This window comes from Branchiostoma belcheri, unplaced genomic scaffold, assembly GCF_001625305.1.
Source record: "Branchiostoma belcheri isolate BF01 breed outbred unplaced genomic scaffold, Haploidv18h27 scaffold108, whole genome shotgun sequence".
NCBI classification, from domain to species: domain Eukaryota; kingdom Metazoa; phylum Chordata; class Leptocardii; order Amphioxiformes; family Branchiostomatidae; genus Branchiostoma; species Branchiostoma belcheri.
Window position 1 is genome coordinate 520878 of NW_017802469.1, and position 17664 is coordinate 538541.

Here is a 17664-nt window from a genome sequence, read left to right on the forward strand (position 1 = left end):
GTGACTCAAGCAATCAGGCAAGACAAACATGCCCTATTTGGGAGGGTATGTGGTTGCCAAGATCTTGCATTGCTTTAGACAACTACGAATTAATGTTACAAAAAGGCCCTGGTCATTTATATATGGGCATTGAAGACAACAGCGTGGGCCAAGGGGCATAGAAATAGACACGGGTACCACCCTATACTCCATGATTGTGATTTTCAAGAAACATTCATCAAGACTCCAAAAAACTTTGTTTATCAACTTTAATGTATGTTTTGTGAGAGCAGTTTCTATTAATAAAAAGTGAATCCATTTTGCACATACATGTATAACAAAAGCCACTGATAGCTACATGTATTTACTTTTAGGATTTTACTTGTTTTCTAGCCTCATGTTTGCCACCCTGGCGCTGAAGTCGGCAGGACGGACCATCATTTTGGTCTTCTTTAGAGAATAGTAAGGGTTACCATTGAAAGGAAACCACAAGATGCCATAACCATTGTTGCCATTAATATTGAAGCCGTCGATTTCATGGAAGTACGGTCCGTTCAGGTTACTGCGGCTGCCGCTACCGTACCACCAGCCACCACCAAACTTTTCTGCCAGTGAACATGAGGAGTCAGTGTCTTGGTCATACCAACGGGTGCTGAACTTCATATTGGTATATGATGAACTCGACAGATAGAACCCATCCCCTGCTGTCCCACTGTACCCCCCAACAATCAGTGTGTAATCACTAGCCGGACCGACTGAGAAGCTGGAGTATCGAGCAAACTTCACATTCCCAGACCAGTCTTCCAGCTCTATGTACAACTCGTACGCATTCTGGGCTGTGATATGGTAGATGTTGTTTAACCCCAGCCAGTATTCGCCAGTGGAGTCCCCAAACCCATAGTGATAAGCACCAATCTCTCGGAAAAACTCAAGGGACCCGTCAAACCTCCTCTGTATGACCGTCCACCCTCCCCCATCTGTGGTCTGATCACAGTATACAGAGATTGGGTCGCGAGCATGTACAGTAACTGGTTTGACAGAAAACACCCCGCTGGCTATAGAACCAAACATGGCCTGAGCAGTATGAATCTCAGAGCAGTCTTCAAAATGGTTTTCTCGCCAAAGGTTGACAGTGTTGCTCGGGTTTCTGGGTGGAAGGTGTTGCTTGTAGCCTGGTTCTCCGTTCTGTGCCTCTTCTTCATTGCCAGGATTTGGTAGAGACGCTGTGACCAATGACAAGGCATACAGCTTAAGACATTTTACAGCTATATATACCTTGTGGTCTTTGTACAAATTAATGTACTAGTAACTACTAGTAATCTACTATTATAATATTACTTTTGTTGTACAGTTTTCTACTATAGTTGCATTATGGTCCTATCAAAACCAAATTGATCAATTCCCTAGTGTGACAATTCTTATCTCTGTGATTTTCAAATTTTCAGTGAAGCAAGCAAGCATCTCACCTTGTTGCTGTTCCTCATCACCAGGATGAGCCTGTTCTGAGGACAGCAGCTGTCCAACTCCAGCTGTTTCTTCTTCAGGGCCCTGCAAGGTTCCTAGGGAATAAGGCCAACACATAAACTACATAATGTGGCATCCATACAGTATATGCAATAAAGGTGATTTTACTGAATAAATGAGGTGTGAATCGAAGATCCCAGATTTAACAGTCACACTACTGGTGTGCAAGTACTGGCCTATCTGACTGTTTTGAACATTAAATACGTACTACTTGTCATTAAACCATTTGTATACTACCCATCTTGTTTTCATTAAAAATGATTCGTTGGTCAAACCTTACCCGTGCAATTGCAGCCTTTTATAATGTTGAATCGATGCAGGGTTTACAATCACAATACATAACATATTTGCTCCACACACTTTTGTGGAAATGTCACAAGGGTCTGTGCAGCTACCATTTGGCGCCATCAGGTGACCTCAATACAACTTTTCTTAACTTAAGCTCTGTCAATAGAATACTGGCCTGCATGTTGTGGCATCTATTTTGCAATTATAGCATCTTTCTCTGATCCGGGACAATTATAAGTTATGAAAAGTACCCTCTTTATGTAGTACAAAGCATGGGGTGTAAGTCTACTTACCACAGTCCACGCCATGCTTCTCTAACATGTCCAGAAAGTCACCACAGATCGCCTGAGTAGTTCCCAGCTCAGAGTTCTCCAGGTTGTTCTCAGTAGCTAGTCCTGCATTAACTGACAATAGAGTATCAATGCAGAGAAGTTTGTTTACACAATACTAATGCCTTATGAATGAACTAGAGGCACATCTACTCCGGTATCAATAATGTAGTTTTGAATGTAGGTGTAGTTTTGTCCTATCTCCTACACAACAAAGTCCAACCAAGGTGGACTTTGCGTAAGGCATACTCTTATATGCATATACACTTATATGTCAAACAATCTCCATATGGTAACATACAGTACATATCTCTGCACACTTTATTTGTGATCTATTTTCTAAAAAAGATGTGGATATCAAATAGAAACATAGCAAGAAGTCGTAGAAAGAAGATGGCAGCTGATATCTGGCCTGCGAAACCAAGTTGTATCATTTTTACCTTCTTAATTTAAGCCCATATGAATGTTCCATATGGTAATCTTTTGAGCACAAAGATTTCTTGTATAAGATTATAAAACATACTAACCTGTCTCAATGCACTCCTCCCAAACCCTGCACAGTGACAGGGTGAACTGGTCAGTCTGGCCTTCCCCGGTCACTACTGACCACTGGAGAACTGTGGTCACCACAAGCACAAAGAGGAACCACATCTTGTAGGGCTGCTGTCTATAAGTGAATAACAACTACTATACAAATGTACTGTTCACCAGGTGGTGAAGTTCCCATGCAACTGGTGTATAAATAGTTTTGTAGGGTACGCTGTCATATAGTAAAGTTTAGAATTCAATACATTTTATTTAGAATAACAGAGATCGATTGAATGATGCAATCTTCATAATCAAGGGGCAACTTAGATAGCAATGGATGATTATCATAAATACTGTACTGTATACAGCACGGATATATTGTCATACGGTTTAGTTTAGAATCCCTCAATTTTACGAATAGTTTTGTATGGTTTGCTGTAATACAGGGAAATTTAGAATCCCTGCTGACTTTTTGGACAAGTACCATTTGAATAATGTCATGATCAAATTATAGAAGAAGTCACTTAGACAGAAATGAATGATCATGCTAATACATTTGATGTGGCCCAAGTAGGCAAGACAGACAAGTCCTACTGGGGAATGTAGTAAACCAAGATCTTGTTTTGCTTTGGACAGCTATAGCAATGTTACAAAAAGGCCCTGGCCAAGGGCTATAGAATTAGAGATGGGTGACACCTTATACACCAAAAGGTGTGGGATGATTCTAACATTCAACACAAGACCAAGAAACATTCAACAAGAATATAAAAAAAACTTTGTTCGGCAACTTTAATGTATGTTTTGTGAGAGTGTTTTCTACAGAGTAAATCAAACTCAAACCACTGATAGGTAGTGACTTTGGGTATTTTACTTCTTCCCTTGCCTCATGTTTGCCACCCTTGTACTGAAGTCGGTGGGACGGACCATCATTTTGGTCTTCTTTAGAGAATAGAAAAGGTCACCTGTGAAAGGAGCCCAATAGACGCCATAACCATTGTTGTCATTGAACCCATCAGTGTCACGGAAGTACGGACCATTCAGGTCACTGAGGCTGCTGCTACCAAACCACCAGCCACCACCGTAAAATTCTCCCGTTGAAAGTGAGCTTGTGTCTCGGTCATGCAAACGGGTGCTGAACTTCATACCATTGTTGGTACTTGAAAAAGACAGACAGAACCCATCCCCAGCTGTCCCACTGTACCCTCCCACACTCAGGGTGTAATCACTACCCGGACCGACTGAGAAGCTGGAGTATCGAGCAAACTTCACATTCCCAGACCAGTCTTCCAGCTCTATGTACAACTCATACGCGTTCTGGGCTGTGATACGATAGATGTTGTCTAACCCAAGCCAATACTCACTGCTAGAGTCTCCAAATCCATCTTGATAAGCATTGAAACGACGGAAAAACTCGAGAGACCCGTCAAACCTCCTCTGTATGACTGTCCACCCTCCCCCTTCTGTGGTCTGATCACAGTATACAGAGATTGGGTCATTAACATGTGCAGGTTTGATAGAAAACACCCCACTAGCTATTGAACCAAAAATTGACTGAGCAGTGTACCACTCAGAGCAGTCGTCAAAATGGGTTGATCGTAAAAGGTCGTCAGTGTTGGCCGGAGGGTTGTGTGGTAGGAGTTGCTTGTAGCCTCCTTCTCCTTTGTTTGTCTCGTCTCCATCGCTAGGAGTCGAGGAAGACTCTGTAAACAAATGACATGACAAAGTTTCAGCTACAGCTTTCTGCAGTCTTAGTACAACATACTGAAACCTATATTAGTTTTGTTGACCTTAAATGTATAGTTTTCTGCTACTGTTGCAGTGTGACTGTATGGTCTTTTCACAACCAAATAGATCAATTTCCTATAGTGTAAATTTTTATCAGATGTTTTTCAAATTTCCACATTTAGCAAGCAGCTCACCTTGTTGCTGCTGCTCATCACCTGGAAGAGGCTCTAGTGAGGACAGCAGCTGTTCAACTCCAGCTGTCTCTTCTTCAGGGTACAGCAAGGTTCCTAGGGAATAAAATTAACACATAAATTCCTTCTATTTGTGGTAATGTCCTATCAGGTCGTTGTCATATAATTGAAGTGGTGTTAACAATTTAAATACATAATTAGGCAAGCTACTTTTAATTTTCTACTGCGTCAATAGCATATTAGTCTGCATGCCGTGATATATCTTTGTTACAAATTGCAATTTGTAACTGTTACAGTTATACACTATGCCATACATAATGTAGTCAGGGTGGTTTGACTTACCACAGTCCACGCCATGCTTCTCTAACATGTCCAGAAAGTCACCACAGATCGCCTCAGGAGTTCCCAGTTCAGAGTTCTCCAAGTCATTCACCATAGCTGGAAGGGAGAAATTTAAACATTAAATTAAATGTATTCTACACAGAGGTGTCATGGGAAGAGCTGTTAATCCTGCAGTACATATAGTGAATAAAGTAGTACATGCATGAATAAAAAGGGTCTTACTCAGTTATCAATACATAGAATTGATAAAATAGGCAGCATGCAAAGGTAAACCAAGTCCTTTGTTTAAAACACCTAATGTAATACAAGCTCCATAAGGTAATGTAACAATTATCAAAGTCCATACATGTTCCATATGGTACGTCTTTTACACCAGTTTCTCCTACCATTTTACTCATACCCACCTGTCTCCAAACACTCCTCCCAAACCCTGCACAGTGACGGGGTGAACTGGTCAGTCTGGCCTTCCCCGGTCACTATTGACCACTGTAGAACTGCGGTCACCACAAACACACGGAGGAACCACATCTTGTAGGGCTGCTGTCTGAGTGAATAACAACTACTGTACAAATGTACATGATGTTTATCAGATCACCAGGTGGTGAAGTTCCCATGCAACTGGTGTATAAATAGTTTTGTGGGGTATGCTGTCATACAGTAAAGTGTAGAATTCCTACCTACATTTTGGACGAATACAGATTGAATGATGTGCAACTACATAATCAAAGGAGATAGCACTGGCTGATTATGCTAATATACGTGATGTGCGATGTGACTCAAGCAATCAGGCAAGACAGGCATGCCCTATTTGGGAGGGTATGTGGTTGCCAAGATCTTGCATTGCTTTAGACAGCTAGGAATGTAAATGACAATGTAAATAAAGGCCCTGGTGAAGTATGAATGTGTGGACCAAGGGCTATAGAAATAGAGATGGTGCCACCCTATACACCAAATATATGCATTTATCTTGCGATTGAAGACCATATACAAGAAACATCATCAAGAATACAAAATCTTTGTTTTGCAACTTTAATGTATGTTTTGTGAGAGTGGGTTCTATTGAAGTGAATCCATTTTGCACACAGTCATGTATAACTCAAACCACTGATACCTTCTCCCTAGAAGGTTATGTTTGTGATTTTACTTCTTCCCTAGCCCCAGGTTTGCAACCCTTGCACTGAAGTCAGTGGGACGGACCATCATTTTGGTCTTCTTTAGAGAATAGTATAGGATACTGTTGAAAGGATACCATTGGACACCAAAACCATTGTTGATATTGAACACGTCAGTGTCTCGGAAGTACGGACCGTTCAGGCTACTGCGGCTGCTGTAACCGTACCACCAGCCACCACCGTAGTATTCTGCCATTGAACCTGAGTACGTGTCACGGTCATTAAGACGGGTGCTGAACTTCCTACCATTGTTGTTACTTGATGAACCTGTCAATGACAGATAGAACCCATCCCCAGCCGTCCCACTGTACCCTCCCACACTCAGGATGTAATCACTACCCGGACCAACTGAAAACCTGGAGTATCGAGCAAACTTCACATTCTCAGACCAGTCTTCCAGCTCTACGTACAACTCGTACGCGTTCTGGGCCGTGATACGGTAGATGTTGTCTAACCCTAACCAATGCTCACCACTAGAGTCTCCAAACCCATCTCGATAAGCATTAAAACGACGGAAAAACTCGAGGGACCCGTCAAACCTCCTCTGTATGACCGTCCACCCTCCCCCAGCTGTGGTCTGATCACAGTATACAGAAACTGGGTTGTTAACATGTAAAGGTTTGATAGGAAATACCCCACTAGATGGCGAACCAAACATGTCCTGAGCAGTATAAATCTCAGAACAGTCATCAAAATAGGTTGTCCGCCAAAGGTCGTCAGTGCTGGCTGGATGGTTTTGTGGCAGGAGTTGCTTGTGTCCATGTTCTTCTCTGTTTGTCTCTTCTTCATCACCAGGAATCGGTACAGACTCTGTGTGTACAAACATTCAGCATAAAACTTGTAACAGCTACATATACATTGTTGTCTTAGTACAACTCAATGCAACCTACTATATAACAATACAACACACTAAAACTTTTGCACCACACCACCACAACTTATCTGAAGTTTTCTACTACATAGTTGCAGTATGGCTGTATTTGGTCATTTAGAAACCAATTGATCAATTTTCATTGTGTCATTTTTTCCTGTTATTCAAATTTGCAATGTTAAGCAGTTCACCTTGTTGCTGTTCCTGATCATTAGGAAGGGGTTCTAGTGAGGAAAGCTCCTGTCCAACATCAGCTGTCTCTTCAGGGTTGTCCAAGGTTCCTGTATGTAAATAAATAGATTGGCACATAAACTTCCTCTGTTTGTGACATTACAGTCAGTGTGACTTGAAATGAATGTGGCATAGAATTCTGCATCAGGACATTGATTACGCAGTAGGCATTGGCTACCTTTTATTATCTTTTTATTCTACGACTCCTTTCTACTGTCGATAGAGAATTGGTTTCACTGTTGAGTGCAGTGTTACGTCTTATATGTTTTTTTAATGAATCTTTAATTGCATGTTCATGCCAATGAGGCTAAATGTAGCATGTAGCATCAGAGTTTGATGCTACATGTAACATTACATCATACTGAGTAACATGATACATAGGATACAAGGCTAACAGAATAACTACTAGTCAGAGAACTAATCTAGGCCTTGAAGATTTCTTCTCTCCTTTTAAAGCAATTGGAGATAAATTCACATTATAGTTTTTCTATTGTATGGTCATTACTGGTGGACATGAGATGACTGAATACCTCTGTCTTTGTTCTACCTTCGTTTATACAGTTTGTCTAAGTGGATTGTTCTAAATAGTGTGTCACGTTGAATATCATACAATTTACTGAATCAAGTACAAAATGTATGTTACCTTGGTAGTCCTTAGGAGTCAATGATGACTGTCAGTGTCTTATGTTATACACTACACAAATGTATGCCATACATAATGTAGTCTATGTGGTTCTACTTACCACAATCCACGCCATGCTTCTCTAACATGTCCAGAAAGTCACCACAGATCGCCTCGGGAGTTCCCAGCTCAGAGTTCTCCAAGTTGTTCTCAGTAGCTGGAATGGAGTAATTCCAAACTTGATCAATTCACCCTACATACATTCATTTGTATACGATCCAATGATAAAGCCTCATGCAAAGGAGTTTCATTGTCACATAATGAATGAATGATGTGAAGTGTCGACATTGCATTTTAGAATATAGTTTCTGTGCTATCAACACATCGGGTCCTACTTTTTTTACTGTATTTAAGGCATTTTTCCTGTGCATATTCATTAAACAATCTCCATATGGCAACATGCATATATCTCAGAGTCTATAGTTTGGTTTTTGTCTATTTTCTAAAAAGAATTTTTCCTGTTGCATGGAACTCGACATTATATACAAAGATAGTGAAGAAGTAGAAAGAAGATGGTAGCTACTATCTGGCTGTAAAACCAAATTGTATCCAATTTGCCCATTTGGGTGTTCCATATGGTAAACTTTTTAGCACACAGATTTCTCGTAACATTATACATGTAACTGTTAAACACATACAAAATGCACTAACCTTTCTCCAAACACTCCTCCCAAACCCTGCACAGTGACAGGGTCAACTGGTCAGCCTGGCCTTCCCCGGTCACTACTGACCACTGAAGAACTGCGGTCACCACGAGCACATGGAGGAACCACATCTTGTAGGGCTGTCGTCTATTACTGAATAACAACTACTGTACTTGTACATCAGATGGTGAAGTTCTCAGACCAAAGTTGTATATAAATAGTCATGAAAGGGAATGTCATCATAGTGTAAATTTCATAATTCCTGACTCCAGGATGTGGGCATTTACTTTAGAAAGACATACATACAAATGTCCACATTTCAAGCAAGCTGGCAGGATATGTGATACTTGTTTAAATGTGATTATAAGGCCACACCAATTTAATTTGTTGGTTCTCGGATTCGCCTCTTTGTTTTTTTCTGATTTGCAAAAAAAAAAAATTTGATTCTTTTTCTGAATCAAGTGAAAAATGCTCATATTTTGCCCCCCAACAGTTGAGGAAAGTCCTTTTCTTCCTAGTTGTTACAGTTTTCCCATCTATCATTGCAGTGGTTTGATTAAAAGTTCAAAATTCAATGTTTAAATTTTAACCCAGCCTTTTGTGTTGACTTCATGGCTCATTTCGTACCATTTAAGCCTATAATAGGATGCCTAGACCTTGTTTTTATTTTTATTTTTTTTCGCCCTGTCGCTTCATATTTTTTCTGAAAAAATCCGAGAACCAACAAATTAAATTGGTGTGGCCTAAGATAGCCAAAATAAATACATTTTTGTAAAAACAGTGAATTTGATGAGATCTACAAATTTTTAGGACAATGTTGCAAGAACATTTATTTATTTATTGCAATTTCAACTGTGATATTACCTATATATACTACACATACAATGTACATTTAGTAATACAAGTCATGTATGTCTTGAAAGCTTCAAATGTACATTTCATTAAGTACCTGAAATGAATATTGTTTTTATCAACAATATTTCATAAAACATTTTAAATGTTTACAAAAGATTGGAGAGCCCTTAAGCTTCAATGCAACAACATACAGAGACACATACAGTTTGTAAACCATCCATTTTAGAAGTAACAGTTCAAATTTTTCACAGTTTTAAGATATTACACACTGTTTCAAATTACCTCAGAATATACATACTTGGTGTAACAGATCAAGTATTTTCATCATACATTTATTCAATGCATGATGCCCAAATTTCCATGCAAATGCTTATCTGAACAATCATTCTAAATATGATACTCAATTCTCTTAGAAATGCCTTGCATTTACATGCCTCAAAATTGTTGCCTCTTACAACTTGTAACGAAAATAGTATGGCACACCTATATAACCTGTACACTGCAAATAGAGGGTAATATATATTGCATGGTAGAGGCACATACATGTATGTTTGCCCTTTTATACAATACACATATACATGTACATGATGCAAAATGTTCTTTCTCACATTTCTCTTAAATGATGTTAAATATAGTTGGAACATTCAGGAGTATACAATGGTAATAATACACAAGTAGGTAGTAGCCAGAAATTTTGAAATGTGCTTATCTGTCCCTTGGTGTCCTTGTCAGGAAAAGCAGCATTGGTGAGGGGGCAAAGTCTGCCATCTCTGATTGCTCTTCAGCTCCATTTCCTGGTGCAAATATCTGCAAATCAAACAAAAATATCCCACCTTTTTGTACAAAAAATGACAACAAAAAGAAGACATAAGTACAAAGGACAAGTGCAGTAACAGCATGGTACCAAATACCCCTTTCATATGCAGGTAGAGCTGTACGGGTATTTTTGTCTACCTGTACCGGTCCATGTACTGGGTTTACCATATACATTTGTATATGCATGGTAGGTGTGTGGGTGTACAAGCATTTTTATTTGCTGCATTGACTGTCACCACCTACATGTATATGAAGTATAACAGAAATAATGCCAATGGTTTCTGAAGAGTTTTTAGTATGATTATAATAAAGTTTGCCTGGTAAAGGTAATTTTCACTGTCATCTGCACAAGTGTAGGTAAGGCCACACCAATTTAATTTCTTGGTTAACGGATTTTTCTAGAAAAAAAATGGAGCGGGCGGGCGAAAAATAAAAAATAAAAACAGGCCTAGGCATCCTATTATGGCCCAAAATGGTATGATAGGAGCCATGAAGTCAACATACCAGGCTGGTTCAAAATTTAAAGTTAAACAATGAATTTTGAACTTTTAATGATACCACTGCATTGAAAGATGGAATGACTGTAACAAGTAGTAAGGAAAGGACTGTTTTCAACTGTTCAGGGCAAAATATGAACATTTTGCAGTTGATTCTGAATTTTTATTTTTATTTGCAAATCAGAAAAAAATGAAGCGGCGAATCCGTTAACCAAGAAATTAAATTGGTGTGGCCTAATACATGCAGATAAAGCATTTCGTGTCCTGAACAGCACCTACTTCCAGCTTATTCGCGATGTTACGCGGAGGGTCGTCTGTGGTATCCCGTGTCTGACTTGGTGACGTCGCCGCTTGGCGTAGCTTTGAAGTCGGGATAACTCTGACTCTGTCTGTCCGACATCTTCTCCAGCTCTATGTCCAGTTGTTTAGACTGTCGTTTCTTCCACATGGAACCTCCAGCAAAACCTGCACAGGTGTCAGAGATAGCAGACTTCACTACATGTACATTGACAGTAAGCAACCTTTTGGCAAAAGAAATAGCGACTACAATGCAGGAAAACACACAGACATACAATGTACACACCAAAAACAATATACCTGCACTTCAAGCAATTATTCTGGTAACTCTATATCCAGAAGTTGTTCCATGGATTTTGATGATGATTATTAGGCATTGGCAGGCAAGCAAAAACTGAACTAAAGAGTTTTAAAGGAGTACTAACCTCCAGAAGGAAGTGCTATTTTCCGATACATCATGCTGCAATGAATACATAACTAGCCGACGTTTTACATAATTTTGCTTGTACGACTTGAGCGGCGCATGTTTGTAAAGTGATATTGATATCATTTTCCCCCATGCTGAACCACAATTGATACATCCGGGAACTCTGGCTTGCGCAATACTCATACACTTCAGGTCAACATACACATTTTTTGGCGAAAATGGTAGGAGACAAGCACATTAACAGGCTGATTATTGAGAAATTACTTGCTTTACTTTGCTTGACATGTGGCTTGGATATTATAATATCAGGATGTCGAATACAGTGGGAGCCAGTTTCATCCTGCGTGTTTTGATTTTCTCAACTTATTTGCATGTAAGTATTACTTGAACAGATAATTAGGTTACGCCACTTATGGAAAGGATAACTAGATTACGCCGTTTTTTTCATCGTCAATATTTGCGGCATAAATGAGGGGCGATAAGGACACCAAGAAGGGCAATGGTTGGTAAGATACCAAAGAACACAAAACGGTACAAATTTTTCTTATCGCCCCCAAAATGAGGTCTGTAACGTAACTTTTTGTTTAAAGTATAGACACCAATGGGGTAGCGTGGTGTATTCTGGGATAGTTTTGAGGGTATTTGGAGAGTTTGTCCTGGATTCGATGCGTTTTAAGACTTGCGCGCAAAATGGGCATTTAATTGTATACTGTAAAATAATATGCATTTTTCACTTCCAAAAATAAATGCCTGTCAAAATATAGCACCTCCTTCTGGAGGTTAGTACTCCTTTAAGGGTTGAAGGGCTGTTTATATTTTGATGGACAGCTAGGATTCGTTGATTGTTAGAAAAAGTGTTCAGAGTAAATTTAGGCATTGTCAAATACTAGTTAAAATCCTTCCTAGAGCTTCCAGTGTAGTTAACAGCAGGGATCTAGTCCACTGGTAGATGTATGCCTATGTGTTCAATGCCCATCCTCTTTTCTGTAAGGCCACAGCAAGTAATTTTTATGGATGACATCAGCGTGCGCATTAATTTTTGCCTGATTTTGGGGAAAAAAAAGGAATTTTGTTGCCTTTTGACAGTGGTCAACATGCCGAAAATGGGCAAAGATGTCTGTTGGTGGATGGCAGATATTAATGAGAGGAGACAAGAAAAGGCTCTGATTAATGATTTATTTCTTACTTTGATGCAGTAATATGTGATGCTTGCTGTGTATATGTGATGTTCCCACTGAATCAAAACCATTTGTACAATGATTTTGTCAAAATTTCAAAATGTAGGAATCTTATTTTTTTCAGCCCGCCTTGTTTCTTTCGCCCGCTTGCATTAGATTTGGAGTCTGCGGAGGATGTCATCCATAAAATTATCCTGCTGTAGCCTAAGTGCCGACAGCAAAGCAAAAAAAAAAAACATTTCTAAAATCATTGGTGTATGGCTTGGTTGGGGTTAGAACCCGTGACTTCCCAACTGCAAAGTGAACACAAAGACTACTTCACCAGTCATCCAATCAGGATCTGTACGTACCCAGTATTCCTCCTCCCACAGCTGCCCCTGCACCGATCTTCATTCCCGCAAACAATCCGATGGGCCCTCCGAGCACTCCACCAATCAGAGCGCCCGCCACGGGGAACATGGCCGCCTTGTACTTAGCAGCCTGGGAGAAAACACGAGTAAACATCAGAGCTAGCAGACTTCACCACCTTACCCATACTGCTTATATATACAACAATCATCATCTTGTATTATATTAGCCACATGGTGATTTACATCATCCCCCTGACAGAGACCTAGCGATCCTGTCTTCGTAGTAACAGTCATATGAAAGAGAAAAATATCTGGACATTGAAAACTTCAGCTCTCGCCGAGCCATGGCTAAGCTAAGAACTAGCGACCATCCACTGCACATTGAAACTGGTAGATACAGCCGGACTCCTCCGAATGATAGGCTCTGTGAACTCTGTAAAAATAATTGTATAGAAGATGAAAAACATCTTGTCCTGGAATGCCCATTGTACAGAGATCTACGCATCTCTTTCTTTAACACTATTAAACTGGGCCAGAGATTTACAAAGTTAACAAACGACGAACTGTTCACATACATAATGTCATCGTCTAAACACCTGGTGATTGAGAAACTCTGTGAATTCGTATACGCATGTCTCAAGAGGAGAGAAGAAACTAGTAAACTATTGTAAGCCATAGAGTTAGATGAATTATAGTATACAGTAGCTGTTTGTTTTGTTTTGTTTTTCTTCTTATACAATCCCCTATGTACTAGTAACTAGTATCATCCAATATGTTATGTCATCCAATGCATTTAGCCCGGAAGGGCATGAATATGCAATAAACATCATTGTCATTGTCATTGTATCAGCCAACGAAAGGGCTGTTACTGTTAGTGATAGTATAACCCCCCTAGTCAAACACCTACCTAGCTACCATTATAACAAAGGAATTCGAAAAAGATTATTCTACTAGTATATGTGGTACACTTCTAGCATTAATCTAAAACATGCTTTTTAAAACTTTGACTCTAATACATATTTAGGTTCATGGTTATCCCATCTTAGGTTCATGTTAATGTTATTGTATATATGTTAACAAGTAAACTAAGAGGTCACTGACCTTTCCTAGTTCCTTGACCCCAGACTGCACATTCCCATGAGCCTGTTCTACATGGTCCTGTATCCTGTCTACTTTTTCTCCTTGGTCCTGGGGAAAAAGAAACTTCAACATGAATACATGTACAAGGGTTCAGGTAAAGCCAGGCACTTTCAGACAAGATCTTAGGCCACACCAATTTAAATTCTTGGTTAACGGATTCGCCGCTTCATTTTCTTCTGATTTGCAAATAAAATAAAAATCCAGAATCAACTGCAAAATGCTCATATTTTGCCCTGAACAGTTGAAAACAGTCCTTTTCATCCTAGTTGTTACAGTAATTCCATCTTTCAGTGCAGTGGTATCATTAAAAGTTCAAAATTCATTGTTTAAATTTTGAACCAGCCTGGTGTGTTGACTTCATGGCTCCTATCGTACCATTTTGGGCCATAATACGATGCCTAGGCCTGTTTTTATTTTTTATTTTTTTTCGCCCGCCCGCTCCATTATTTTTTCTAGAAAAATCTGTTAACCAAGAAATTAAATTGGTGTGGCCTTAAGGATGAAAAAAAAAGTGTCATATCTTCAATATACGTGGCTGTGTATTAAAGCAAATCTCTAATAGTAATACTACAATATATATATATATTACCTACGGAACTTCTCAATGTGGTGTTTCTGTTATCTATTAGCCTTGTCATCAACCTTTTAGGAATGCAACAACGGACATTGTATGAGAGAACAGTACTTACATGGACCATGGTAGAAAATTCGTGGATGAGATCATTCAGCTCTACAAGATCCTGTGGTGTGAATGTGAGGCAAGCAAATCAGGAGACTACTTTTATTTTAATTATTTTTAACCTAAGTTCACAAACCTAAAATACTACTACTTGACACATACTTCATAAAGTACTAGTACACAAAATGGCTTTAACATCTAATTAAATGGAAAAGAAAAAAAGACAAATATTGGAAGAAATCAGGATTTTTCTTATTATTATAATTCTGTTAGCAATTTTTTCAGACAATTTTCTACATCAAATGCTGTATTGACATTAGCATATGCAATTTTCATCCCATACTTTCCTACGCTTGAAAATGGATAAAAATATGGTAAGACCAAAACTGGTTCCAAGCCCCAGTCTGGATCAACCAATGAAATCCCACCTCTCTCAGGTTCCCCCATGACTGCAAGGCAGGCTGGTCCTGAGGAATGCTGGGTAATTGTTTCTGCTCCTGTGCCATGGTTACATCAGGTGGGGTGTCTTCTCTTCCCAACTCTCTGCTAGTGCTCCTTGCAATTCCTGAAAATTTTGGGAAATTTGATGAAGAATATGTGTCTGTGACATTGTCATACATGTATTTGTAACAGTGTGGCTCAAGCACACCATGGCGTAACAGCAGAGTGCTCAAATAGGAACCAAGAGGTCCTGGGTTTGAGTCCAGGGCTCGAAACACCTTGGTGCACCCAAATTTGCAGCTGTGCACCCATTTTTTTTCTGTGGGTGCACCAATGCACCCAAATATTTTCGTAGGTTTTCATATGTAAAGATAGTATAATAGTATACAGCATAGTCTTAACATCCAAGTGTCAGAATACAACAATATTTGTGCACCCAATTTGTTAGGTTGGGTGCACCAGTGCACCTATTCCCAAAAATCTATCTGCAGATTGCAGACTGGTATTTCAAACACTGAAGTATTAGTGCGGCAGATAACTGAAATAATCTTTCAAATTGTGATACAAGCACCAAACTTGGTACAAATACTCATGAGACATTACTCTTTTGAAAAAGTACGCGGGCCACTTGATTTCACTTTTGGCGCCCCCTAGCGGCGCTTTTTGGTACTGCAGCCAACCTTCCGGGCTTTGTATCTCCTGTTCTAAACATGCTACAGTCATGATTTTTATGTGGTAGAAAGCTGTTAAAGTAAGGAAGAAGTGACATAAATTTGGTGTCTCTAGCAACTTGCGTTGAAACTGCAGGGGCGTTTTTTGCCGGTGCACAATTTGCTCCAAGGGCGCTTTTTGGTACTGCAGCCAACCTTCTGGGCTTTGTATCTCCTGTTCTAAACATGCTACAGTCATGATTTTTATGTACTATAAAGCTGTTGGAGTAAGGAAGAAGTGACGTAAGTTTGGTGTCCCTAGCAGCTTGCGTTAAAAAGTACGCGGGCCACTTTACATGTATGTTTCCTTACCTTGTTTACCAGTCTGATGTGGTATAATAACAGGCTCCACGTCTGCCAGAGGTTCCACGGGTTCTGCGTACATCTCCATGAAGTCAGCCACAGCCCTGAAGGCCTCGTCTCTCACAGGACTCACCCGCCTGTCAAACAACTCCACATCCTCATCACGAATCTGCTGCCGGGTTCGGTCCATGTCACGCATCGTCGCTTTCAATTGCTGTAAGAAAGAGCATCATTGTAAAATGATAAACTGGCAAAAATGATAATGTCTACCATACGAAAACATATTGTTTTTCCTCTGTTTCCTCTTCTTCTTCTCCAAACCAATGAGGTCAGTGACCTGAACCAGACGTCTGTCACCATGGTAACTAACTGGTGTTGGGTTACATCATGTTGCAATTTTATAGCAGAAGGGATTAAGACTCCTGTCTGACCATATATGTGAATGCGTTTGAGTAAGAATTAATTAAGAGCAGGGCAGACCATATGCGAAGGTAAACATTATGCATTTGCTTTGCAAATGTTACCTTAAAGTTTCTAGTTTATTCTTATGCTAAATACCAACCATCTGTATAATTAAATGCAAGAGATATAACATTTTATAACAAGGTACATGTATCATTGACTAGTAATATCATTGACTAGTAATATCATTGACTAGTAATATTCCACTTCCTTTTTCCATCAGTATTATTATTTGTTTATTAATCATTTGTCAGTCAATTAAAAATTAAACGGCATATTACCTGTAGCGCTCTGCTGGCATCAATTTGTTCTGCATTCAGCTTGTCCCATTTCCCACTTCTTTGGTACTGAAAAACAAAAACACACAAAAATATATACAAACATCTCAAGTACATTGTATTTGTATCTGTCTGTTTATGATATAACATTATATAAACAATTTCCTTATTTCCTTGGTGAAGATTTTTCAGTGTGATCCAACAGTTTTACAAAAAAATTGGGAAATAGGACCCAAAGTGTCATAATAATATCAAACATATATTTTTGCCCAAAGTTTCTACTAGTATTTTGAATGGGGGAGGGGGGCAGCCATAAAATTATGCTATTATAGCTAGCAGCAGAATAGAATGTTAGAAAATACGCTCACCTTTTCAATGTTGATCTTGTGAGTGTGAAGTTTCTCCAGAATGTGCGGGATGGCGATTTTTGTGAAGTTTTTCAGAGCTGGTTCCAGAATTTTGATGGGTTGTTTTGGTGTGTCAGTTTCCACCGGTCGCTTCAAGCTCTCTTCAAAGTCGTCGAAACTCGACATTTTGCGAAGGTGTTTTCAAATTTCCAATCTAGAAAATATCAGCTTACTCTCTGCATCACCTTAGGCATTCCTAACTACCAAAATATGGCCAAAAAACGGCATAAATTCATGTTTTTGGTCTGAAACTCGCAGCTACCAAAACAAAGTCCGCCATCTTGATTCCGTGCTTGATGCAATACCTGCAATGTTGAA

The 17664-nt window shown here is 39.4% G+C and overlaps 3 protein-coding genes across 5 annotated transcripts; all 3 read right to left on the bottom strand.

The window, feature by feature from the left end:
* Positions 1–338: 338 nt before the first annotated feature.
* On the bottom strand, positions 339–2743 carry LOC109480474 (fibrinogen-like protein A). Of its 2 annotated transcripts, none has more exons than XM_019782678.1 (4): positions 2648–2743; positions 2085–2180; positions 1446–1538; positions 339–1202 (listed from the first exon to the last, which is right to left on the bottom strand). In XM_019782678.1, the coding sequence occupies exons 2-4, from the start codon at positions 2110–2112 to the stop codon at positions 358–360; spliced, it is 966 nt and encodes a 321-aa protein (XP_019638237.1). In that variant the 5' UTR covers positions 2113–2180; positions 2648–2743; the 3' UTR covers positions 339–357. The 2 variants fall into 2 exon arrangements, with proteins under 2 accessions (XP_019638237.1, XP_019638229.1); XM_019782670.1 differs by having other exon boundaries at positions 2085–2195; positions 2648–2734.
* A 772-nt stretch (positions 2744–3515) lies between these two features.
* Positions 3516–8893, bottom strand: LOC109480437 (fibrinogen-like protein 1). Of its 2 annotated transcripts, none has more exons than XM_019782638.1 (4): positions 8514–8892; positions 4907–5002; positions 4568–4660; positions 3516–4348 (listed from the first exon to the last, which is right to left on the bottom strand). In XM_019782638.1, exons 1-4 carry the CDS (start codon positions 8635–8637, stop codon positions 3516–3518), a joined length of 1146 nt encoding a protein of 381 aa, XP_019638197.1. In that variant the 5' UTR covers positions 8638–8892. The 2 variants fall into 2 exon arrangements, with proteins under 2 accessions (XP_019638197.1, XP_019638189.1); XM_019782630.1 differs by lacking the exons at positions 3516–4348; positions 4568–4660; positions 4907–5002 and adding exons at positions 5926–6888; positions 7141–7230; positions 7924–8019 and having other exon boundaries at positions 8514–8893.
* Positions 8894–10955: 2062 nt separating this feature from the next.
* LOC109480463 (syntaxin-17-like) lies at positions 10956–17664 on the bottom strand. The gene is made up of 8 exons (XM_019782661.1): positions 17308–17664; positions 16943–17008; positions 16209–16413; positions 15174–15310; positions 14756–14806; positions 14028–14114; positions 12927–13056; positions 10956–11139 (listed from the first exon to the last, which is right to left on the bottom strand). The coding sequence occupies exons 1-8, from the start codon at positions 17470–17472 to the stop codon at positions 10973–10975; spliced, it is 1008 nt and encodes a 335-aa protein (XP_019638220.1). The 5' UTR covers positions 17473–17664; the 3' UTR covers positions 10956–10972.